This window comes from Phodopus roborovskii, unplaced genomic scaffold, assembly GCF_943737965.1.
Source record: "Phodopus roborovskii unplaced genomic scaffold, PHOROB, whole genome shotgun sequence".
In the NCBI taxonomy this organism is placed as follows: domain Eukaryota; kingdom Metazoa; phylum Chordata; class Mammalia; order Rodentia; family Cricetidae; genus Phodopus; species Phodopus roborovskii.
The window spans coordinates 22,629,208-22,654,764 of NW_026126416.1; the positions used below are offsets into that span (position 1 = coordinate 22,629,208).

General features: G+C 41.3%; 1 protein-coding gene across 2 annotated transcripts in view; it reads right to left on the minus strand.

Annotated features, from left to right (window-relative positions):
- Pank2 (pantothenate kinase 2) overlaps positions 1-25,477 on the minus strand; it is a 29,007-nt gene extending 3,530 nt beyond the window's left edge. The window contains exons 1-6 of one of the 2 annotated variants that reach the window (XM_051183347.1): positions 25,141-25,475; positions 17,212-17,564; positions 13,559-13,812; positions 9,205-9,381; positions 5,287-5,410; positions 495-620 (exon numbers count right to left, since the gene is read on the minus strand). In XM_051183347.1, coding sequence (XP_051039304.1) covers positions 495-620; positions 5,287-5,410; positions 9,205-9,381; positions 13,559-13,812; positions 17,212-17,564; positions 25,141-25,393 — 1,287 coding nt within the window. In that variant the 5' untranslated portion in view covers positions 25,394-25,475. Of the gene's footprint in view, positions 1-494; positions 621-5,286; positions 5,411-9,204; positions 9,382-13,558; positions 13,813-17,211; positions 17,565-25,140 lie in introns of both variants that reach the window. The other variant, XM_051183348.1, reaches the window with a different exon arrangement.
- Between the last annotated feature and the right edge of the window lie 80 nt (positions 25,478-25,557).

The window sequence follows — 25,557 nt, forward strand, 5'->3', positions numbered from 1 at the left end:
AGAACACATGCTTGTTTAGAGAATAAAGCATCAGCAATACAGGGCAATGTCCATCAGCATCACCTTCCTTTGGGCCTAAAGGTATAGCTGAGTGATAGAACCCTTACCCACCTAGTACAAAGCCCTGCATTTGAGCCAACACCAAAAATAGACAAACAAAAAAATTTTTTTTCCTTTAAAACCACTCAAACTGTCAGGCATGGTGGCTCATGCCTTTAATCCTAGCACTTAGACAGTAAAAGCTCAAACCAGCCTGATCTATATAGTAAGTTCCAGGACATCCACAGCTACATAGGAATTCCTAATTCAAACAACAACAACAACAAAAAAAAAAAAAGTTTAAAAAGTTAACTAGCTGAACACTTACCTCATTACATTTGTTAAGAAATATTTTCATAAACAACAACAAAAGCCCAAGGCCACTGCACAGTTAGAACAGGACCACTGCAGCCCTGGTCAGTTCTTTAACTGAGCCCTGCAAACAAGTCACTCACCTCATGCTCTGAAAACAGTGCTTTCAGCTGCCCCTTGGACCAGTAATCCAGAGCATATGCCAGAAGCCGCATGGCGATTGTGTTGACTCTCAGGAAATTGCCGACAAATACAACCTGGTTAATGTTCTGAGCACAGAAAAGTGGCAGTGAGTTCACACTCTGATTTGTTTTCTCATAAAGTTCTACCCAACAGCATCATATAGTTTTCAGAGAAACTTGACTGGATCAAATTCTATCCAACTGGTTCACATCTAATGAGATTTGATAGTCAAGACAATTCAGGGGCAAGCCAAAATTGTCCCACAGAAAGATTATGAAACAGACTGTTAAATGTGATAAACAAGAAAAACTTAATAGTAAGCTTAAAACAAAACAAAAACCCCAAAAATAAACAAAACCCCAGCAGAACCCCTCATTATTAATTTTGTCAACCTGATTGGATTAAGACACCCTGGGGTATTAGTGAGGTACAGCTTTAGGTTGTGAAGTCACTTGGAGAGAGGTGTAAGTGGGTGAGGGGCACTGGGGGGGGCGGAGCCACATTCACCTCTCTCCCTCTCGGTCCTGCCCCATCCACTTGTGATCAAGAGCCTCACATTCACACAGAGCAAGTGCAAGCCAATTCTTATGGCCATGCCTTCCCTCCCTGAGTTCAAGTAAAACTTTTGGTCTCTAAATTGCTCTTGCCAGGAATTTGGTTATAGCAACATGAAAAGGAATACAGAGCTTCAGGAAGACAGATAAGGTATTTGTTCTGAAAGCATGAGGGAGGACCTGAGTCAAATCCCATCACCTATTGGCTGCACATGCCGGTAACCACAGCATCAGGGGTCCAAGACAAGTGGATCCTGAGAGCTCATATTCTATTTCAAGGCAGTAAGATGTAGACAAATAAAGGAAGACATGCAGAGTCCTGCTCAGGCCTCCACAAACATAAGCATAGGTATGCACATATGCACAATCACATGTATAAGTAGGAGGGAGATGGGATACATGGACAGGGAGAGAGACACAGAGAGGAGAAAAGAGGGAAAGAGAGAGAAAAGGAGGGGTCTCTTTCTAGAGAAAACAGAAAAGCAACACAAAATTGGTATGGGCCAGTGAAATGGCACATCAGGTAAAAAATGCTTATCTCAAAGCCTATTGGCATGGGTTCAATTCTAAGAATCCACAAAAAGGTAGGCCAGAACCAATTCCAAGCTGCCATCTAATATCCACAAGCATGCCATGACACGTGGGCACCTCAGCCCCACATACATAATAATAATTACATCTTAAAAGAAATTGGTGCCAAGAAATGAGGCCATTATTGTGGTAACACTGACTGTGGTACATAGGCTTTCTAAACCACTGGAGGAGTGGGGAGAGGTCTGGACCCTGAAGCGCCCAAGAGATGGGGAAAATCGGCAATTTGAAAGAAAGGAGAATGAATCCAGATAAAGTTAAAGAGAGTATTGCCATTACAGAGATACACCAAGACAACAGAAAAATACTCTGAGTTTAAGACATCCCCCGCCACACACCTTCAAAAGCTCCAGGGCACAATAATGCTAACTTACTTGAAAAACTTTCATTAAAAGAAGACTGCCTGAACAGGTAATGACATCTTGCTCCAAGATGGCTGCTCAGAACAGTGTTTTCCTAGGTTCAGACACTCAAGACACCCAGAGACCTCTGTCACTATTATAAATGAGGCACAGCTACATCTGGAGAAGGCAGGAGGCAGCAATGAATCCACATGGTACTGTTTTGCAGGCATCACAGTCTCAGAGTTGGGCTGGTACATGGCTCAGTGGTAAGGACACCTGCCTGATAAACTGAGTTGGATTCAACATGCTGGAAGGATAGAATCAATTCCCAAAAGCTATTCTCTGATTTTACACAACTTCTGACATGCAAGCACAAACACGTACCCACTAAATATATAAATAATGTTTTTAAAAGATCCAAGAATTACAGAGTTAGTGAAGTTTGCATCATGGCTTCAGAAAGCTAATGGGGCCAAGCAATGTGGATTGGGTTGAATACCCTACAAGTAGACTCCAAGAGGGCACCGTGTGAAGTATAAGTTGCAACATAGGCTCTATAATACTGGAGATGCCAGAAACATGGGATATTTACCAAGAAAACCTGTAGACTCCATGTGAAGTCATCTCAAGAAAGGAACAACAACTGCCACCAACAATATGAAAGCCCGTTGATGCCTAAATGATGCCATCATGAGCCCTGGGCACGGAGCTGCAAAGGCTGATGTTTATCCTAGTCTGTTACATAGTCTGTTATTTCCTTGCTGTGCTCCTGTTCCTCCCTTACAGAATGGAAATGTTTACTCTGTCTCAGTATACTGGAAGTTGTATTCTACATTTTGATTTTTACAGAAGCTCACCATTATGACATTATGCTAAGACTCAGAACCAACTTTGTTTTGTTTTGTTTCTAAGACAGATTCTCACTATGTAGTCTTGGCTGGCCTGGAAATCACACTGTAGACCAGCCTGGCCTGGGATTCAGAGATCTCTCTACCTCTGCCACCTGAGTGCTGGGATTAAAGGTGTGGCTTTCCATGCCCAGCTTCAGAACCAAGCCGCCTTATTCAAGTAAATAATACCTTACCCAGGCAAGCAACTCAATTAAATGCAATGAGCCACAAACAACAACAAAAAGACATGAGGTAGATGGGAGTTTGGGGGAAAAGAAGGAAGGGGTTCAGGGGAAGACAAAAACAAGTGATAATGAGGAACATGTAATGTGAAAGGAGACTCTGTTGACACTCAGATGAACATGAGGAAAAAAAGAAGACATTAAGGGTAAGGGTGGGATGTTAGATTTAAAGTGAGGTGTTTGGATGACAAGTTGACAAGGGATAAGCTTAAGATGAGCAATCCTTTTTGTCAGTGTCTGAGGCATTTCCAGAGGGTAATTAAGAAAAAACTTGCCTTGAATGTGGGCAATACCACCCCACAGACTGAAGCATCAGCTGAACCAGCCTTCATCTGTTTCCTGGCATATCAAGATGTGAATAAGCATCCTTGACAGACTATACCCTCAGTCTGTGAGCCAACATAAATCCTGAAGTCACTCTTGTCAGATATTTTGGTCAAGGTGAAGAAAAAGTAACTAACCCAAAAGAGGACTTGACACTAAGAAGCAAATTGTGCCAGCTAAAAACAATTTAGCTTCAGCTACGAACCAAGGAAGCAAAATCTAGTCTACCTGAAACTCCAACCGCAAATTCATAAAGCTGTCCAGCCATCAATGCTAAAGATGCTCAAAATGGGTACACCCCTGTGTAAAACTCCTCAGCAATTTCTACCAGGATCCATAAGCACAATCATAACGTAGGATGATCACAATGGCCACACCCAACTCAGCCCTGGATCAAGAATAAAACAGCCAAAGAACAGTTCATACTTCAAAATACTTACCAGTCACCACTTCCAAGAAAACCAAATGCCCAGCTCTATTTGAATAGTTAATGCAAAATAAGAATCTGATCAAATATACAGCCATGACAAAGGGAGGAAGCTTAGTCAGTAGAGTGCTTGCCATGCAAGTGTGAGGTGCTGAGTTGAATTCCCCAGAATCCACCTAAGAAAACAGGGGCAGGAGCAAGTTTAAAATCCCAGCACTTCAGAGGCAAAAACAGATCCTAGGGACTCACTGTCCAGTCATGCTGGCTAATGAACAAGTTGCAACCAGTGAGAGACCATGCCTCAAAAACTAAGGTGAGCCAGGCATGGTGGCACACATCTTTAATCCCAGCACTAGAGAGGATGAGATATCTAGCAGTTTGAAGCCAGCCTGATCTTGATAGCTAGTTTTAACCAGCCTGGTCTTGATAGCTAGTTTTAAAAAACAAAACAAAAAACAAGGTGGACAGAACCCTAGATTATCCTCTGACCTTCACACTCACAAGCACACACATGCACTCGCACACACAAAATTCACTCACAAACCATATATTTCAGGTTAAAAATACAATGTATGCACATTAACTAAAAAATTTAAAATACATACGCACAGAAAAGATAACATTCAATAAAGGAAAAAAATGTTATTTTTAAAAATGAAGTACTTTTTTAAAAACCTGGTATATAGTATCTTCTAAATTAAAATTTAGGCAAATCCTTTTGGGCCTAGAAGTCTCCTTTTAAGGGACATGTCTATATTAAAGAATAATTTTAAACCAAAGTGTGTAAATAGGGACAAGCCATAAAGCTGCACAGACTGGATCCTAGATACTCTTTCCCTAAGGCAGCCCATTCTTGGTTCTTTCATAGCCCTGTACAATGCTGCTTGACCTGAATGCTACAAGGCAGCACTGTAAAGAAGCTGAAAGCACGAAGACAGCTCTGCTGAAGTGGAGGGGAACCAAGGTGGGCTTCCTCTGACCGCTCAGTCTTCTCTCCCAGCTTCAGTGGCTTCTTGAGAATTCCTTTCCATACCTCAACAGCACCCAATAAACAGCATCTAGATTCAGCGTTGTTACCCATCATTCATCCCACCCCCAGCTCAACTCTAGCCTCCTTCCTGACCCCCTCCACTTTCTCCTCAAAAGCAGCCACTCACCTCTAGGAAGAGAAAAGATGTGTGAGGAGGGTGGGGAGGGGGAAATCAGTGAAGATAAATCTGATCCTCAAGCATATAAAGTTTGTATTTAAAGTCTACCCCACGTAAATACATTTGGACACTACTGTAAGAAGACAGACACTTTGTAAGGCTGAGGTAGGACCAATTTTAAAAAAGTCAACATTTCCCCTTAGAATAACAGAACAATCTCATGTCCCCTTACTTCATTAAGGGCGCACATTCTTGCTATGGAGCCAATGTTGTTGGTGATGGTGATCAAAGTTGCTCTGGCAAGGTCCTCCTTACTGGCAGCCTCTCTCTTCTCCTTGCTCATCATGTTTCCAAAACTGTAACGGAGGAAAAAAATTTCATTGCTGAAACAAAGGCAACACAGTCCTTTTTTACTATGATAAAATGACTTTACAATAAGCCTTTCCATTTTTTATTACAGAGTGATGGAAGCATCCACTGGAGATCTCAGCTTCAAACAAAAGCCCACAAAGCACTCTAAATGAGCAGGTAACCTGCCCAGTCTTCTACTGAAATTCAACTCTGGTACTAGATAGTTCCCTACCCAAGCAGCATCCTACAGATCCACTGAGAGGCAACACTGCCTGATTTGCCACCAGAGTTCCAGGAAGATATCTCTTATCAGCAGGCCATCCCTATTGTGCAACTGTTCCGCTCAGATGGTCACAGTCACATCTATTATAAAGAACTCATCAGCACAAAGTACAAAACGACTGAGTCCCACAGTGAGCTACTAAAGATCCAGGCTGTCCTAGAAGGTAAATAAAAGACTTCAAATTTACTGACCAGAAAAAGTGCTACATTAGTAACTGTGACCCAAACCCAAGAATAAGAATAAGGAAGTGATCAAATGTTGCAAACAAAACAGAATCTACAGCACTGACTCAGTTCCTATTACTCAGCACATACTTGCACATGAATGCCTTTCCTATTATTAAAAACCAAGTCCTCTGTTGTGCATGGCATCTCAATACCAGCACTTAGGAGAGGCAGAGGCAAGTAGATCTCTAAGAGTCCAAGGCCAGTCAGAGCTACATAGTGAGACTTTATCTCAAAAACAAAGCAAAATAATACACATGCTCTAACACAAAACACAAAAATTACATCCCCAGGGGGGCTAGAAAACTGGCTTACTGGCTGCCCTTCCAGAAGACCCCTTCAATTGCTAGAACCCAACATGTCAGCTCATAACCATCTATAAGTTTCTACCTTCACTCTCAAGGAATCTGATGCCCTCTTCTGGTCTCTATGGGCACCTGGCATGGCCATGGTATACAGATATATATTCAAACAAAATATTCATACACATAAAAGTAGTTACTTTAAAAAAAATTACAACCAACAAAATAAAATTAAGTAAGTCCCCAGCATCTCACAGCACCTGAGAGATCAAGGTAGACCTGGGCTTCACAGTGAAATACAGTCTCAAAAACATCAAAAGGGAGAAAAAAACTTCCATTTTTGACAGAACTGCAGAGAATTAAACAGGAATATACTTAACAAAAGAAATATAATGCAGTTGAAAGACAATAACCACCTAAATAAATGGAAAGAAGCCCATCTTCCCGAACCAAAGACTTGACTGTGTTAAGTTAAATATTCAGGTCTACAGAAATAGCTCAGTGGTTAAGAGTACTTGCTCTTGCAAAAATCCAGGTTCAATTCTAAGAACCTATATAGAGGTTCACAATGGTCTTTATTTACAGACTGATAACCTCTTCTGACCTTCATGGCCACCAGACACACACTGGGTACACATGCATACATCCAAGGGAAACACAATATAAAATTTAAAATTAATAATAAAAAAATAAAAGCTGGCAATACTCCTCAAACTGGTCAATAGGTTCAACACAGTCCCTATCAAAATCCGAGGTGTCTTCTTTAGACATTGCCAAGTTAATCCTAAAATTCATACAGAAAGTCAAAGAATTCAAAGTAATCTTGGAAAGGAAGAACAAGTTAAAGGGCTATGCCCTGTATGTTTACCACTTCCCCCTTAAAAACTTAGTACAAAGCTGTTGTAAACAAGGGAATGTAGTACTGTTCTAAAGACAAATATATAGAACAAAAGGAAATTAAGAATCCAGAAATAAACTGAAACATCTAGAGTCAACTGACTGTGACAAAGGTCTCCAAAGAATAGGGAAAGAGCAGTCTTCAGTAGATGGGTCAGCTAGAACAAGTAAAAACACCATGCAAAAGAGACTATGGAGCTCTATCGTGCACCACACAGAAAAGCTAACATAGAATGGTCATAAGCATAAATGTCAAAGCCCAAAGTATAAAACTCTTAGAAGTTAATCTTCACAATCTAAGATGGGACAAATGGCACTAAAAGCACAAGAAATAAACACATAAATAAGAGGTTTCACCAAAATTACAAACTTCTGGCTAAGTTTGATAGCACTTACCTATAATCCTAGCACTCAGAGGGCAAAGGCAGAAAGAGAAGCAAAAATCTGAGGCCAGCCAGGACCACACACTGAAACCCTAACATATATACATATATACATATACATATATATATACACACACATACATTAGATACACACACATACACACACACACACATATATATATAAAATAAAGAACTTTTATCTACAAGAATATAAAGAATTCTTGAAGCTCAACAAGGTGGTAGTGGTGAGGTAGAAACAGCCAGATCTCTGAGTTCAAGGCTAACCTGGTCTACAATACAAAGTGAGTTCTAGGACAGCCAGGACTCATAAACAAAAACAATTCTTGAAGCTTAATAAATAGAAAAATTAATTTTAATTAGCAAAAGGCTTCAACAGACATATTCCTTAAACGATGAACAGAAAAACAAAAGTCAAGATTACAATGAGCTGTGGCCTGGTAGCACATCCCTGTTATTTTCAAGTCAGGAAGCTGATACGTGAGGATTACAAATTCAAGTCACTCTGGACTCTGTAGAGGGAAGACATGGCTCCATCAAAGGAAAGAAAAGCAAAGACCCAGATTTAGAGATAAATGGAAAATTCAGGAAGAGATGAGAGAAATTAGGAGAAAATTTATGGAGGTATCCTTATGTGGGAGCCCTCTAATCTCAATGACATCAGGATGAATTCTGCTATGTATGACTTCTACTGTTTTCCATGCAACTGACACTGGGATTCCCATGGGTCTCTTTTTCCTTACACTGCAGCTATGCCGGCTTCTAACTGCAGGCTGCCTTTGTGCCCAGTGTAATAATACAATTTCAACCATTTGCATGGGGAAACTGAAGTTACTAAAGCAGCTCATAAAAAGGGGCTGGGGGTGAGGAGGAGAAACGACTCCTAAACAAAAAGACAATGATATAGAATAAGTTAAGATCCTGAGGCTGTAAAATGGTATGGTCATACCAATTTCATTCCTAGCTAGAGATCAACAGAATTAAAACAGGTTATAGTAGCACATGCTTTTAGCTTGGGAAGCAGAGGCAGACAGTTCTCAAGTTCCAGGCCTGCCTAGCCTACAGAATAAGTCAATCCCAGGGGAGCTAGGGCTACATAGAGAATCTCTGAATCCAACAACCAACAAGCAAGCACACAAAAAGGAGAAAGAAAATTAAATGTCCATACAAAGACAAGTACACAGGTCTTCAGCACTATTCATGATAGCCAGAACCCAATGTTTATTAATAAATACATAAAATATGGTATAGTCACATAATACAACAATAAAGAGAAATAATTCCATAAACATTGCAGTAAGTGACATGAAGCTGGTTATGACATTTCATACTATATAATTCCATATATATGAAATGTTCAGAATAACCAAATCCAGAGACAGGGGGAAAAAAAAGGTATTGGAAAAAAAAGAAAAAAAAAACAAGTACTTGTGTATACCAGACTAGCCACCCGGGGCTGAGATTATAGGTGTGTACCATCCCAGTTTATACAGTGCTGGAGAATCATATACACTAGTACAGGGCTCCATAAACACTAGTACATACTCTAACAGAACTACATCTTTAGCCCCAAATTAAATATTCTCAACAGATTAACTTTACAAATTACATTTCAATGAAACTGTTTAAAACAAAACATGTACCTAATAGAATTTTAGTCCTATATTTCTTACTACATACATACACCCTTACCTTGAAGCCACAGCCCAGCCTGGCAATCCAAACCTTTCATAGTCTCCTCCATAAATGTCTCGAACTAATTTGTCCACTTTGGTGCTATCCCCACGAGATGCCATTTCAAGAGCTTCTTCAAAAGTGCTACAGCCAGTAAGAAGACAGCAGAGACCAAAGAAAGTTCCTCCTCCAAGACTATGATTAAAAGCAAACAATGCAGTATTTTTAAAACACAGAAAAGGGATGTTAAGACTTATGAACTCCAAACAATACTCATGTAGCAGTCTACTCTTGCCCCGATTAAATCATGCACAATACCAATAAGTTTGCAAGACGATAAATACAAGTGCTTCATAAATACAAAATGTATATGTCCATGTGAGCCAAAAAAGTAGAAAAATATATACAGCCCATTTCCCTGTATGTGTCCCCAGTGCTGTCTACTCTTGCTGAGTATAAAAGCCTCAGGTACACATAAACAAGGCCAACATACCCAGAGTCATGTTAGCACCTACTTTCTGTCTTCAAGTGCGAATGACCTCTGAAGTCATTCAAGTACCTGTCACTCTAACCCACCAGACTCCTCTATTGAAACCTCTTTCTCCAATACTCTCACTTGTTGGCTAATGAGTGTTATTATACTCATTAGGTAAAGAGTTATTCAAACCCTCAGGTTTTTTTTTTTTTTTTTTTTTTTTTGCTCAAATAACCCTTGAATCTTAACCAAAACATTTTCTTTCATCTAATCCCCCCTTTTCAAATCATTTTTCTAGTTATCAGTATCTCAACTTCTAGATCCATTGTCTTAGTTACTTTTCTCTTCCTGTAATGAGACATCATGACCAAGATAACCTACATAAAGGAAAGCATTTATTTGGGGTATACAGTATCAGTCCATGACAGTAATGACAGACAGCATGGCAGCAGGCAGGCATGGCACTGAAGCAGTAACTGAGATCTCACATCTTGAGACATAACCACGAGGTAGAGAGAGCTAACTGGGAATGAATGACCTACCCCCAGTGACAAATTTCCTCCAATGAGGCCAGCCCTCCTAATCCTCCCCAAACAATTCCATTAACTGAGGACCAAGCATTTAAATATATGACCCTATGGGACGGCATCTCATTCAAACCACCACATTCCACCCTGGCACCATAGGCTTGTAGCCCTATCATAATGCAAAATGCATTCAGTCTACCTCCAAAAGTTCCCATTGTATTTCAGTCTCAATACTATTTCAAAGCCCATCCACATCTCTTCCAAGACTCAAGGCAATCAGTAATAGTAACCCCATGTAAAAGCAAAAGCAAAAAGCAGATCACATACTCCCAAAACATACAATGCACAGAATATACATTACCATCCCAGATGGAGGAAAGGGGACACAGTGAGGAAATATTGAACCAAACCAAAACTGAAAAACAGCAGGGCAAACTCCAAATCCACTATTTCTGTCTGATGGCAAAGGATTTAAAATAGCTTTCCCCTTCCAGCTTTGCCAACTATTATACACTTCTCTCTTTTGGGCTGGTTCCACAGCCTGTCTGTGACTCTCCTTAGCAGGTATCCCAAGGATCTGGCATCTCCAATATCTTGGGATCTCTAAAGCAATCCAGGTTTCACTTTCACTGCCTCACACATGGCCTCTCAGAGCCTCCATGCAGGGACTCCCCTGCCATATGCCTGGCCTCAAGTGACTTTCCTTAATCATGAAGATTCCACAACCCCTTTAACTCATGTATCCTTCTTGACACTAAAGCCAGAACCATGTAGATAGCTGCCAACTTGAGCTGCCTGCTTGGGAAGAGACCTGGCCCCTTCTTGAATTACATTTGCAGTTTTCCTTTGTTATTGGTTTTTGTTTGTTTTGAGCAGAAAATTTCTCAAGCATTTCTTTTACAAGCTGAAAGCTTAGCTGGGTAGTTTCTTGCCCTGAGGACACCCATCCCTTTTATTTTATTTACCATTAGGTTTTACCTTGTCTTTCAGCATAGGCCTTGGTTCTGACATTAAATCTCCTAATGCTATTATTCCACTTTAAATACAGTTTGTATTTCTTTTTGTTTCACTTATTGTTTTGCACTGCAGATCTAACAGTTATTGCTAATAATCACATGACATAGTATTAGGCTATCTTGAAATCTTCTCAGCCAAGAAAATTAATCCATCATTATTCAATTTTGCCTCAGGCAATTTTTTTTAAAGGACAAGAGCAGAAAGTAACCAATATCACAAAAATGATCTCTAACCCAGTTGCTAATATTGTTCCCCTCTGAAACACTTTTTGTTTGGTTGGTTGGTTTGTTAGTCTGTTTGTTTGAAAAAGTCTCTCTCTATATTAGCATTTTTCAACCTGTGGGTTACAACTCCTTTAAGGGTCAAATGAATCTTTCACAAGGGTCATCTGAGACCACTGGAAAACAGGTATAACATTACAATTCCTAACAGTAGCAAAATTAGCACAGAAAATAATTTTATGTTTGGGGGTCACTACAACATGAGGAACTGTACTAAAAGGTTACATAGCATTAGGAAGATTGAGAACCAGTTATATAGTCCTGAGTGCCTAGAATTCTGTAAGACCAGTCTGGTCTTGAACTCAGAGATCCTCCTGCCTCTGCCTCCTGAGTGCTGGGATTAATGGCATGTACCACATCATACCTGACCCTATCTGAAACCTCTTGGCCTGGGCACCTATAATCAACATTGCTCTTAGTACTGCTATCTTGCAAGTTCCTACTAAAATGACCCTATTCAACCCTGCTTACAGTATTTTTCTAATCCAAAGCTCCAAAGTTCACATACCACAAGCCTGTCACACCAATAGCCCATTCCCTGGTACCAACTTCTGTCTTAGTTACTGTTTTATTGTTGTGGTAAGACACCATGACCAAGGCAACTTTTGGAATGTTTACTTACTGGGGGCTGATAATTAAGAGTCTATGACCATCATGGTGTGGAACATGACAACAGGTAGCTAAAAGCTCACATTTTGAGACAGAGAAAGCTAGGAATGTCTGGGGCTTTTGAAATCTCAAAGCCCACCCCCAGTAACACATCTCCAACAAGGCCACACTCCCTAATCCTTCCCAAACATTTCCATCAGCTGGGAACCCAGCATTAAAACATGAGACTAGGAGGGACTTTTTCATTCAAACTATCACACACAATACCACAGAATACCCATTACCCTAGGGCCACATCCCCTGGTCACCTTATACCATCCTCTGATATAAATGCATGCATGCATATGCTGAAGTATGTATGGATATATATGTACAAAGTCTATAGGTTTCAAAGGAAGAACTGTTTGCCTTCTCTTTCAGAGGTTTACCTGGTTAACTGCAACTATCTTAGATATGCACACCAAATCTATAGATGCAATGAGTCTGTTGAGGTAAAGCTTAATGAAACAATGATAATAAAAATCCTAAGCAAAAGCAGGGTGGCAGTGGCACAAGCCTTTAATCCCAGCACTCGGGCAGCAGAGGCAGGCAGATCTCTGTGAGTTTGAGACCAGCCTGGTCTACAAGAGCTAGTTCTAAGACTCCAAAGCTACACAGGGAAACCTTGTCTTGAAAAACAAACAACAACAACAAAAAAAAAAAAAAAACAAAACCCTAAGCAAAAGAGCTCATGATATCAGAATGTTGGAAGAGAAGCAACATGTGCATGCATAGTTTCAAAAAATTTAAATCTTTCACAAAATTTTAATGGGTGCTATAGATATATATGGTGATATATTATTTATGATTTAATATAGCTTGCCTGAGGGTTCAGAATGCAAAGCTAACCACAAACCATAGAGGCCAGGTAGTGGTGGCACACACCTTTACTCCCAAGACTCAGGAAACAGGCTGTGAGTTCAAGGCCACCCAGGGTTACATTAGAGTGAACCAGTCTGAAAGAAAAACAGCTCACACAAAGGAGATCTCAGCACTTGGGACCCCACAACTTTAATCCCAGCTCTAGAGGTATAGGAACAGGGCATTCAGTATTCAGTCTCAGAGATTTATTCTCCAGCCACGCTGAGCACAGAACAGCCCTTTCAGCTTGAGGCAGAGGTAAGAACTAGTGGCCAACTGCTTTGCTTCTCTGATTCCAATAACTGTCTCTGGGCTTTTATTATTCATGCTACACATGTGATTCGGTGTAGCTCTGGGGCTCTCTGGCCAAATGGTCTAGTCTAATCAAGTAGACCATGTGGACAGCTCCTTAAGATCAACACCTGGAGGTCAACATCAAATCTTTCTCATCTTCTAAGTCAAGGTCTTTTACTGCAGCTAGCTAGCACTTACTGACGACCTAGACCAGCTGGCTCAGTAAACCTATATCAAAGTATAAACAATGACTTATATGAAGGATTTACCTGGTGCCTGTGACCCTCTTGTAATTATCTTTGGAATACACTGCTAAAATGCTAACCCCTGAGCCGATGTTCACCAGAAGCAGAGGGTATGGATTTTTCAAATCAAATGGTAACTTCTGACATTTTTCAGAATCAGCAGGATTTTCAAAATAATAGCACTGTGACCGTCCATTGAATCCAACTGAGTCAATGTATAAAATTCCTTTTATCAAGCAATCCAGTTCATCCAGTTTGTGAAGTTGAAGGTCTCCTATCTGTAATAAAATTAGAATGTAATCAGATTTTCTAATAAGCCAACAATTTTTTTTAATATGATTTTCTGAAACAAAGTCTCACTGTAACCTAAACTGGCCTTAAATCCTCTTGCACCCAATTGCTAAGTGCTAGGACTATGGGTATGAGTCCCTACATCAGGCAACCAACAGAAAAATTTTAAATTCCATTTAAAAGGACATCCCTACACTGAAGGAACTATAAAAGCATACCCATTTATATGTGCTTTGAAGAGCAGATCTAAGCAGATCTTTGGTTCCCAAAGAGTCTCCATCCAAACCAATGCAACTGTGGGGCTATGTGCCAAGTCCCAAGTGAGCAGCAGAAAATGGGACCTCTGATGACAGGGACAGTGAAGCAGAGATGTAACTGAGGCCATGGCTTATCAGAGTACCTAGTAACAATGGCAGAATCCATAAAGACTGGCATGTTGAGATGGAAAGATAGCTTAGTTGGTAAAGTTTGGCACCCAAGCATGAGGACCATTTCCATTTCTACACACTCAGAAAAGGCTGGGTGCAGGAATCCCTGGGGCTCTCTGGCCAGATGGTCTAGTCTAATCAAGTAGACCATGTGGACAGCTCCTTAAGAACAACACCTGGAGGTCAACATCAAATCTTTCTCATCTTTTAAGTCAAGGTCTCTTACTGCAGTTAGCTAGCACTTGCTGACGACCTAGACTGGCTGGCTAGCCATCTCTACTCCCAGGCCACAGGCACACACTCAGCTTTCTAATATGGGTGCTAAGGATTCAGACTCAGGTCCTCATCCTTGAGCAGTAGGCACTTTACCCACAGGGCCACTTTCCCAAAACCCTTCATTCCATGTAGTTTTCATCATAACATGAGAACATGAAAAGGAGAAACCCTAATAGACTAAGAACCTGCTTTTAAAATACAAAGTCTAATTTGCACTCTGGATTCTCACATAACTGAGGCTCTGTAAATGGTCTGAATGGTTTTCAAATATTTATTGCAATGGGGCCTCTACAGCACCTTGGAAAGAGAAGTTTTTGCCACCTACTTATCTATCTATCTGGCCCACTGGGAGACTTTCTTTACCTGAATTCATAGATTGGGGGAAAGGGGGGAGCACTGAAAACCCAACAAGCCAGGTACATGTTAGAGATTCTGCATACTGACTTAAGGTTAGTTCTTAATTATTCTCAATAGCCATGGCCAACTTTTATACTTAACATCCTTTTAGAGTATCAGCTAAAATTTTTGGAATGTATTAACAGACCACTAGCTTAAACTTAAGAAAGTCATTAGACAACATCTAAAACCTACAGCACCTGCCTACCTGATGTTTCCACCAATGCATTTGGAAAAGCACTGACTTATGGCTTCCTTTTGTTCTGTAATCTCTTCCACAAAAGGATGTCATTCATGTTGTTCAGGGCAGCCCAAATTTGTGTTGCCAGGCCTGGCTGCTTGTATTTGGTTCAGAATAAACTCAATTCCTGTGAAGCAAGAGCTATACTTTGTCAAAGAAGGGAAAACCTCCCTCAAGTCAAATACTCTCATTTGGTAGCATGAAAAGGGGTTACTGAAGCCAGGCAGTGGTGGCGCACGCCTTTAATCCCAGCACTCGGGCGGCAGAAGAAAGGCAGATCTCTTTGAGGCAAGCCTGGTCTACAGAGCAAGTTCCAGGACAGGCTCTAAAACTGCGTAGAAACCCTGTCTCAAAGAAAGGTGGGAGGGAGGGAGGAGGAAGGGAGGGGGGAGGGAGGGAGGGAGATTGGTCACTGAAGACATTTTAAGTCTATATACATTGCACTCTGAAGGCTAGGGCCTTGAGAAATCCACTTGTTAGTTCTCATACCTTCGTTACATCAACCCTCAAAAGACCTAGCCTTAATACCTTGCAATCACAAAAGGAAAGCAAAAACTAATGCCCAGTGGTATACAGTAGTTTAGATATGGTTGAGAAACTTGGTTTTCAAGTATAGCACAGGCTGGGATTGTATTTGCCTAGTTTGTGCACGACAGCTCTGCTGTCAGCTCTAATGCCTGAAAAGAACCACTTTTAAAAAATGTCTTTTGCTCTTGTTTTTCCAGACAGGGTTTCTCTGTTTAACAGCTCTGGCTGTCTTAGAATTCACTCTGTAGACCAGGGTGGCCTTGAACTCAGAGATTCCCCCTGCCCCTGCCTCCCCAAGTGCTGAGATTAAAAGTGTGTGCTAACACTGCCCAGTCACTTTAAAGTTTTTATTTAAAATTTCATGTATATCAAGTTTTTGCCTGCATGTATGTATACCACATGTATATATCAGGATCCCCTGGAACTGGAGTTACACATGGTTGTAAACCACTATGTGGGTACTAGGAATCAAACCTAGGTACTCTAGAGGAGCAACCAGTGCTCTTAACTACTAAGCAATCTCTCCAGCTCCCCACATACACACACCCCACTCCCAAACCACTTTTAAGCAGGCATGCTGGAAAACAACCGAGGTGGCAGAAGAGAAACTATATGGTATACAAGATAGGAAGCAATTTTGTGGCAGATGTGGCACATGTGGAGATCAGAGGACAACCTGAGATGTTATTTCTCAGGTGACATCTACTTTTTTCCTGATTCTTCACTGACCTGGAATTTTCCATGAAAGCTGCCCATTTAGCCCCAGGGATCCACTTGTCTGTCTCCCAAGTTCTGGGCCAATACCCAGTTTTCGGTTTTTTTTTTTTTGTTGTTGTTGTTGTTATGTTACTTCTGAGATGGGGCCTATGTGTCCCTGATTGATCTGGATGGAATTTGTCATTGTAGACCAAGCTAACCCCAAACTCCTAAGAGATCCACCTGCCTGACTCCTGAGTACTGCTGAGATAAAAAGGCATGGACCAACACAGCCAACTTAATTTTTATTTATGTCTCTGTACACCCTGGTGCTGGAAGTGCAGGCAGTTATGGGCTGTTTTGACATGGTCCTTGCTGAGCTACCGCTCCAGCCCACACACAGCCTTTTTATGTGGGTTCTAAAGAATGAACTCAGGTCCTCCAAACACTTTACTAACTGAGCCATCTCCCTAGCCCAGGGCTAAATTTTTAATTTTTGTTTTTAACTCCTTAATGAAATATAATGACGGTACTTCTTATAAGCTCTTAACATGCTTATCCCATATTCAAAGCTTTCATACTAAAAAAATGGTAAAGTGCTATGCTCATGCACATTAGCATACTTCAACCAGGTAAGAAGCACACTACCCAACAATCTCCAGATGATCAACTCCTGACTGCCACTAGTTTATATATAATGTTCACTTCCCTCAAGAATATTCAAGCTCCATTAGAAATGGAAATGATTCTACCACTTGTAATTGACATCATTTTAAACAATCAAATTACCATAAATTGTATATAAGCTAAAAAATGCATACTGTGAGAAAATCCTGCTCAAATTTGTATGATCCGCCTCCAGTGGCACAAAAGACAGTGTGGAGACTCGAGAAGTTTTTATCTTTGCCCATTTGAATAAAAGCAGGCATGTCATGAGTGGGAAAGCGTATAAAGTGCAGATTGCCTTTGCGTCCACACAGAGTCAGGTCCTTCAGCTCAAGGTGCACGTCCCGGATTCCTGTGGATCCATAAGCCACATTGGAGGTCAGGTACTTTCGAATGCTTTTCAGACTCTCCACCTCCTCCTTTTCTTCTTCAGCAGTGATGTCTTTAGGTTCAAAATAAACCAGCTTGACTAGGGTTCCACCAATATCCAAGCCAAACCATGGAAAAACTAAATGGAAAAGAAAAAAATGTCAAAATACCTTTTTCTAAAAATAAAGGTTTCTACTTGCTTGACTAGCAACTTATTCTATAGGCTATGGTTTCTAAGGAACAAAATTCTAAACAAAGATTTGGGGAAGAACTATGAATCAAAAATATCAAAGTTTTAGAACAAACTAACTTTCCTGTATACTCAAAGTATACTATGAAATACTTAAAAGCTAACAAATTAAGCTTCAACTCTGAAAAACAAAGACCGTGAATGAAAATCTTCAGCCTTCCTCCTGCTCGAAGGAAGGAGTGTTGAGACTTTGCAGAGCTCTAGTACTCACACTAAAGAGCAAGGAAAGTCCCAGCCCTACCTAAGACTCTCCAGGGTCAACTCAGCACTGCTCTGGGCTGGTTGTACAGCTTAGTGACAAAGTACTTATCCACTACATGTCAGGCCCTAGGTTCATTCTCTGGAAAGACAAAAAAGAAAACACAGGCACCTTAAAAATAAAAGGTTTCGATGGACTTTAAGTCCAAGTCATCTGCTGTCCATAAAACACTTTAAAGTTAAATAAATAGGGGGCAGACAGAATACCCACTTGGTAGCTCACAACTGTATTTAACTACAGTTCCAGGGGATCAGATATCCTCTTTTGGCCTCCATAGGCTCTACACATGCATAGTATACAGACATACACATAAGCAAAGCAACCATACATATAGTAATTTTTAATTAAAAAATAAGAGCTTTAGGAACAGAGATAAAGATGGACATGTATGTGCCTTCCTAACCCTAAATCTAGAAATGACTAATAAAAGCTTAAGTTTTTTTATTAACATTTTTCTCTAAAATAATTCTGAAATTCTCTCTCTCTCTCTCTCTCATCTGTTCTGAACCCTCCAAAGCAATGTTAATAAAGCTGGAGGCATCTGTGAGGGTGGAAAAGCACACAGGGGTGCTCTACCCAGAATCAGATGGAGTATCTGCCAGGATGACACAGGGCCATATTTCAGCAGCCATGTTGATATGGTCAGGAAATAGATTTAGAGAGACTTGACAGGCTATCACCAAGTTCCCTCTGCCAAGAGTACTTCTCACCATCACAAAGGCAAACAATTTCTTCTCTGAGTAAATGGACCAGAGACACAAAGTCAGGAAAGTCACAATAGTATCTACTTGGCTGCTGTCACCCACAGCAAGGACAGCCTCCACACCTGGTCATACATACAACCTGTCTCTCAACTACAGACTCCATCCCAGGAGACAATAAATAGAATCTACACCTACTGACAGGTCAACAGGAACTTTTGTTCAAGAATGAAATCACTAAAAGGAAGCAAATACCACCAAAATGATAAAGTATCTGAAGAAAGAGTTACAAGAATAATGAATAGTAAATGTCATCAGTCACATGTGATCCCATCTATGAAAACTTAGAAACTAAAAGCTACCAAAACTACAAAAATGAATGCATGATTTAAAAAAGTAAACAAAACCAGATACTTACAAACTTATATAAAACTAATAAGTAGGAGCTGGAGATAGCTCAGTGGAAAAGAATACACAATGCTCTTACAAAGGACCAGAGTTCAGTTCCACCACTCACATCAGGTGGCTCACAACTACATGTAACTACAGCTCCAGGAGATCCAACATTCATTCTTCTGGCCTCCTCTGGCATCTACACTCACATGCACATATTGACACACAAACACAAATACACAAAATTTTAAAGGAAAATAAATCTTAAAAAAAAAAAAACATGAATAAAGTTTGTTCCTAATAATGGGGAGGGGGGGTGCTTTCAACACTCCCCCAAACATAAACTTATCTATGAAATTCAAAAGCAAGCTGAGTGAAAGAAGGCTTACAGAAAAGGCTACACACTCTAGGAAATAATCACTTCTGCAACTAGGAAAGAAGGCCAATGTATGATCATACTGGTAAAAGAGAGGAAAGGCTTCAGAGGTACAGGTCAGCAGTGACCCAAATCTTAAACTGTACAGGGGGGGGGGGGGAGAAGGGTGAGAGTCACAGGCTTTATACTCTAGCCAAACAAATACACTTAAGAGTAAAATGGGAATGCAGACACACAAAATAGAAAACAAAACTAAGAAAGCCTCCCAAAATGCCTCTCAAGAACAACAAAAATCTGAAATAGTGGTAGAACCAAAACCAAAAGCCTTCTCTCACAAGCTCTAGAAATTTCTTGAGACAGAGTGGAAGTCTTCCTGACTTTTTTAAAATCCTACTAAAGCCAAGTATGATGTGATACATATTTAGTCCTAGCACAGGCCAGTCTTTGAGTTCTAAGCCACTTAGTGATCCATAGTGAGACCTTGTCCCAAAAAAACAAAGAAAAGAAGCCAGGAGGTAGTAGTGCACACCTTTTAGTCCCAGCACTTGGGAGGCAGAGGATTTCTCTGTGAGTTTTAGGCCAGCCTGATCTACAGAGTAAGTTCAGAACATCAGAACAGCGAAGGCTACACAGAGAAATTCTGTCTGGGGGAAAAAAAAAAAAAAATATATCAAAAGTAAAATAAGTGAAGAAATCTTACTAAAATTTCAGAAAACCCTAAGAAGAACCAAAGTTCCTAGGAAGAGACATAAATTACACAAGGGTAAACAGTGTTCTTCATCAGTAACATGAGTGTTAGAAGAAAAAGGTACACAGGCTTCAAATAAAGGAGAAAGGTTTAGAAGTGTTATCTTGTCAAACAGCTTTCAAGCAGGAATCCAAAAGAAACTTTACACACAAGGACTGCCACTCGAAGAGTCTGAATTGTGCAGATGAACAGCAGCATAATTTTACATTTCCAAGAGCTGTAAGAAAGATTTTTATCCACAAGCTATAAACAGAGGAATAAGTGCATGCTGACTTTAAGATCTAAAATACTTACACAATTTCAACAAAGGACATCAAGGAGGAAAGGAGTAGGAAGTGAACGCAGCACATCTGTCTCGCAGGGAAAAGAAAGAGGACAAGACTGGGCAGCTGGAGACTAGAACAGAAAAGGGACGCTTTAAAACAAAACAAAATTATGCAGTGGTAGTGCACAGCTATAATCCTAGTACTCAAGAGGCAAAGGCAGGGGATCATTGCAAGCTGAAGACCAGCATGGTTATATGTAGTTTCAGGCTAGCTAGTACTTCATGACACCCCATGTCAGAAAATAAATAAAAGCAGTTCCAGAAGAGAAAAGGAACATAAGATTTTTCAAATAACTAGATACAGGCAATAAGTCTACTATTTGGGGGTGAGGATAGCCCAGGGGACCCAACCCCAGGCCTCACATACTATAATGTGCATACTCCATGATTTAGATACATCCCCACCCCTAAAAGATTTTTCAGGTTTTCACCACAGAGAAATTACATTTGAGTAGATAAGCTAACTAACATTAATGATTTAAGCATACTGGATATATGAGTAAAAACTTCACACAGATCTCTGTCAACAGGAATATTTTCACACACAGCTAAAAACAAATTTTAAGCTGGGTATGGTGGTACAAGTATGTAATTCTAGTGCTCAAGAGGCTGAAGCAAGAAGATGATTAAAAGTTCAAGGACAGGCTGGACTACATAGTGTAAGCCTATGATATCAAATAAAATATATATCATGTACCACTTCAAATGCTAGAAAAATAAAGTAGACTAGACCTAAAATAGGCAGAAGCAAGCCAGGCATTATAATGCATGTCTACAGTCTCAATGGCACTCAGGAAGCTAAGTGGGATTAATGCCACCATGTGCAGGCCAGCAAGGGCTACAAAGTACAACTGTCCCAAAAGCTGGAAAGATGACTCAGTGGTTGAAGCACCTGCTGCACAAGAGAACCTGAATTAGTATCCAAGCACTCAGGTAAAAAGCTGGTTGTTGCCGCATGAATGTGTATTCCCCCATCCCTGTGGAGGGTGGAAACAGGAGGAAGTTGATGCTTGTTGGCCTCCAACCTAGCTCCAAGTTCAGTGAGAAACTGTTTCAAAAGCAGCTCATATAGAACAAGACACCCAGTGTCTTCCTCTGGCCTCCACCTCCTACACACACACCAAAAGGAAGATAGAAATAAAAACAGAAAAAATATTGTGCATAAAGTTACAGTACTACTGATGAATAGTCTTGGAAAGGCCATTAAAACAGAATAAAGCTTTTGGGTCTGCATTTTGCAAGCCTACTAGCCCATTCCCATTCTTGTCTTTCTCAAACTATTTCTATTTCTACTGACTTAGAATAGTAACAACAGCACTCATGAGGCAGAGGCTGGCAGAACTCTGAGTTCAAGGCCAGTTTGCTCTACAGAGCAAGTTCCAGGACAACTAGGGCTACACAGAAAAACTCAGTCTTAAAACATGAATGGATGCATGCATAAAGCAAGCAAGCAATAACTGTGCTGGGAATATAAAGCTCACTGGTAGAGTACTTGCCTAGAATGCATGAGGTTCTAAGTTCAAATTCCAGCATGAGGGTGGGATATTCTAGTAACTAGTAGCTTCATGTGTATGACTGACTGGGTGTGCAAATGGGAACCAGGAATCAACACTGCATATCTACCTCATCACTTCACCTTACTGCATGAGTCAACTCAAACAATTGGGTACACTGGCAGGCCCCAGGGATCCACTTGTCTCCACCTCTCAATCTTAGGCCTGCACCATGCTTTTAAGTGGGTGGTAGGATACAAATCATATCCCCATCTCTACACAAGCACCTTACAATTGAGCTATCCCCAGTCCCTCAATATGAGGGAGGATGGAGTGGATCCCAAGAATTCACTAGCTAGCCATCCTTGCTGATAGGATACCTTACTGATAGGGTGAACTTCCTGTTAGTAAGGGATGCTGACTCAAGCAATCATACAGCAACAGAAGATACTTTATGCCCTGCTCAGGACCACATGTACATTAGATGGGCACATGCACCCAAATTCTCAATGCACTCACCACACTCACATACAAAACCCCTACCTCATCAGATAATGAGACCTAAATAAAATACCTGGGGCACAGTGTCTGACAAACACCTAGAAATTGTTAGCTATAAGGCTGGAGAGGCAGCTCAGTGGCTGAGAGTATTGGCTGCTCATCCAGTGTACCTGACTTCAATTCCCAGCACACACAAGGCAGATCACAACTGTCTGTAACTCCAAGATCTGACACCCTCACACAAACATCAAACAGGCAAAAAAAACAATGCACATAAAATGAAAATTTTTTCTTAAAAAATTGGTAGCTATAACCATATAACACCCACCTGATCTAAAGTCGTTAAAAGAACTTCTGAGTCTGTAAGATGGCAGGTAAAGGTACTTACCACTATGCCTAACAACCTGAGCTGAATCCCTGGGACCCACAAAGTGAAAGGAAAGAGAACAAACTCCTACAACTTGTCCTATGACTTCCACATATGCACCGCAGTGCATGTGACCAAACACAAACAACATTAAAGTTATTTTTTGAGATCTATTATTCCATGTTTATGAGTGTTTTGCTTGAATGTATGTGTGTGCACTTCATGTGTGCCTGGCATCCTGAGAGATCCAAAGAAGCCAGATTCTCTGAAACTGGAGTTACAGACAGTTGTGAGCTACCACGTTGGGCTAGGAATCCAACCCAGACCCTTCACAAAAGCAACAAATGTTTTTGACTGCTGAGCCAACTCTCTAGCCCAAATTCAGGTAATTTAAAAAATACTTTACATTTCTTACATATGCCCCTCATGTCCTTTCTAATTCAGAAGTCTAGGATGAAACCAGTCTGGAAACCACACTGCCCAAGCAACATGTGGGGTACAACATTACTATAAACTAGGATCACAGGTTACAAAACAAATTAGCTCCTACTAGTTACAATTGCCTTAGAAAAGCAGTATAAGCTGGACGTGGTGGTGCATGCCTTTGATGCCAGCACTCGGGAAGCAGATATCTGTTGACTTCAAAACCTGGTCTACATATCAAGTTGTAGGACAGTCAGGGATAAAAAGAAAGACCCTGTCTCAAAAAAAAAAAAAAAAAAAAGAAGTTTAAAGACAGTAACACAAGAGTTTCTAACCTCAGTTGGCTCTTCCAATAGAGATAAAGAATTATTTAGTTGTCAGTGGACTCTCAGAGTTTACGAATAAAGTACACTCTTAGACGGGTTCAGAAGTCAACAAGCTATGTTCTCCATGTAGCAGGGTATCCCTGAGTAGTACAGAAGATCAAATGGATGTAAGAACAGCCAGTTCCTTGTCTGAATCCTAGAGTGGTGGTCTTGCTTGTAATCTTAGTACTCATGAAGTGGAAGAATCATGAGTTCAAGGCCAGCCTGAGCTATGATTGAGACCATATCTCCAACAATAACCAAAACAACAGAAAAAGAAAAAATAGTTTCTTCAGCAGGTTCATTATCTGAAGTAGTTTATCATAATGTATCTGACAATCAGAGAAAGCAAAGAAAAGGAATATGTACAAAATCGGACACCATATTAAAAAACAAATAAATCAGAGGCTGGCTGGCTGGCTCAGTGGGTACATACAGATGCCTGCCTCCAAAGCTGACCACCTGAGTTCAATCCCCAGGATTCACCAAATAGGAGCAAACCAATTCCTGCAAGTGTCCTCTAAACTCTCCATATATGCCCTCACATGCACACACACAGATCCATACACACCAAAATAAATAAGTAAATTAGTATAAAAGTAAGTAAATAAATGCCCGTGGTTTGTTTAAACTTGAAAAAAATGTAAGGGACATGGCTCAGTGAGCAGAGTGCTGCCTAACTTACAGAAAGCCCTGGGTTCAATCCCTAGCACCAGATAAAAGGTCTTAAAACTTCAGATCTCTCTTTTGCAGTTTGTATTATCAAATCTCTTGCAAAATGAGAAAAGACAATATATATAACTTTCCATGACAAAACAGCGCTACATCCAACCACTCAAATCACCGATAAAGGCAACTGAGCAGTTAGTTTCGAACACTGACCTCACACACCAGGCCAACTCTCACAGCCTGCATTAATCATTAACCTTCCTCTTATAGTAAACTGACAACCAAGTCTCAATCACGTGTAAAACTCAGCTAAGCTGCAAAGTTCCTATTATAGTATCAGGACAATTGACACTTAAAAAACAATAATAATGGCTGCTAGACAACAAGTCTTGAAGGGGAGAAAATACACAAGGCAAGAAACACAAATTGGTAGTAAAGTGAGAAACCGATTCTCGGGAAAGAGTAACTCCCTAGGCAACACTGAGGTCGACACCCCTCTAAAGAAAAGACCTTAATGCACAAGATGCCACAGCAGAAACCGGAATTCCCGTGCACTGGAAGAAAAATGGGGGCAATCTCTGAGAGTGAGATGACCTGAATTCTCTCGGGAAGAAAAGCAAGCAAGAGGCGTACCAAGTCCAAACTCGAATGTTAGGCCTGTGGCGCCTCACTGGGGACAGTTGTCCAGTGAGCTCGAAATTGCCAAACGCGGTTGGAAATTCAAAGGGTCTGGGATAGGAGGCGCCTTCTAAGAATAAAAGCAAGGCATTCTCAGGAAAAGAACGCTCCGGGAGGCGGGAAGGGAGGAAGTGGCGGGGACCCCCACGTCCAGCCGGGGCACTTACGCGGCCGCCTCTTCCGGAGGCCCTCGCCGCGCGGGCGGACGACCGGGACGGTGCCGCTGAGGGAGCCAGGCCGTTCCCGTCTCACGCCCTCCGCCGCCCCGGACCCCGGCGGCACCGCGCTACTCGCCCGGCGCCTGAGCGGCTCCCGCCTCCGCGCTTCGGCGTCCACGGACGCCGACTCGCCGGCCGAGGTTGAGGAGGCGGTAGCCCTGCCCTGGCGCTCCATAGGCGCGCAGAGCCGACCCGCTCCCATCCGCAGCAGCCGTCGCTGCCGCCCGAGCCAGGCCCCCAGCGCCGCCTCGCCGTCTTCGCGCAGCCCGCTGAGCGCAGGCGCACGCGGGCTGCCGCCTCTTCCGTTGCGCCAACGTGCAGCGAGCCAATCCGAGCTGAGTGTGGGGGAGTGGCAGGGCTCTCGTC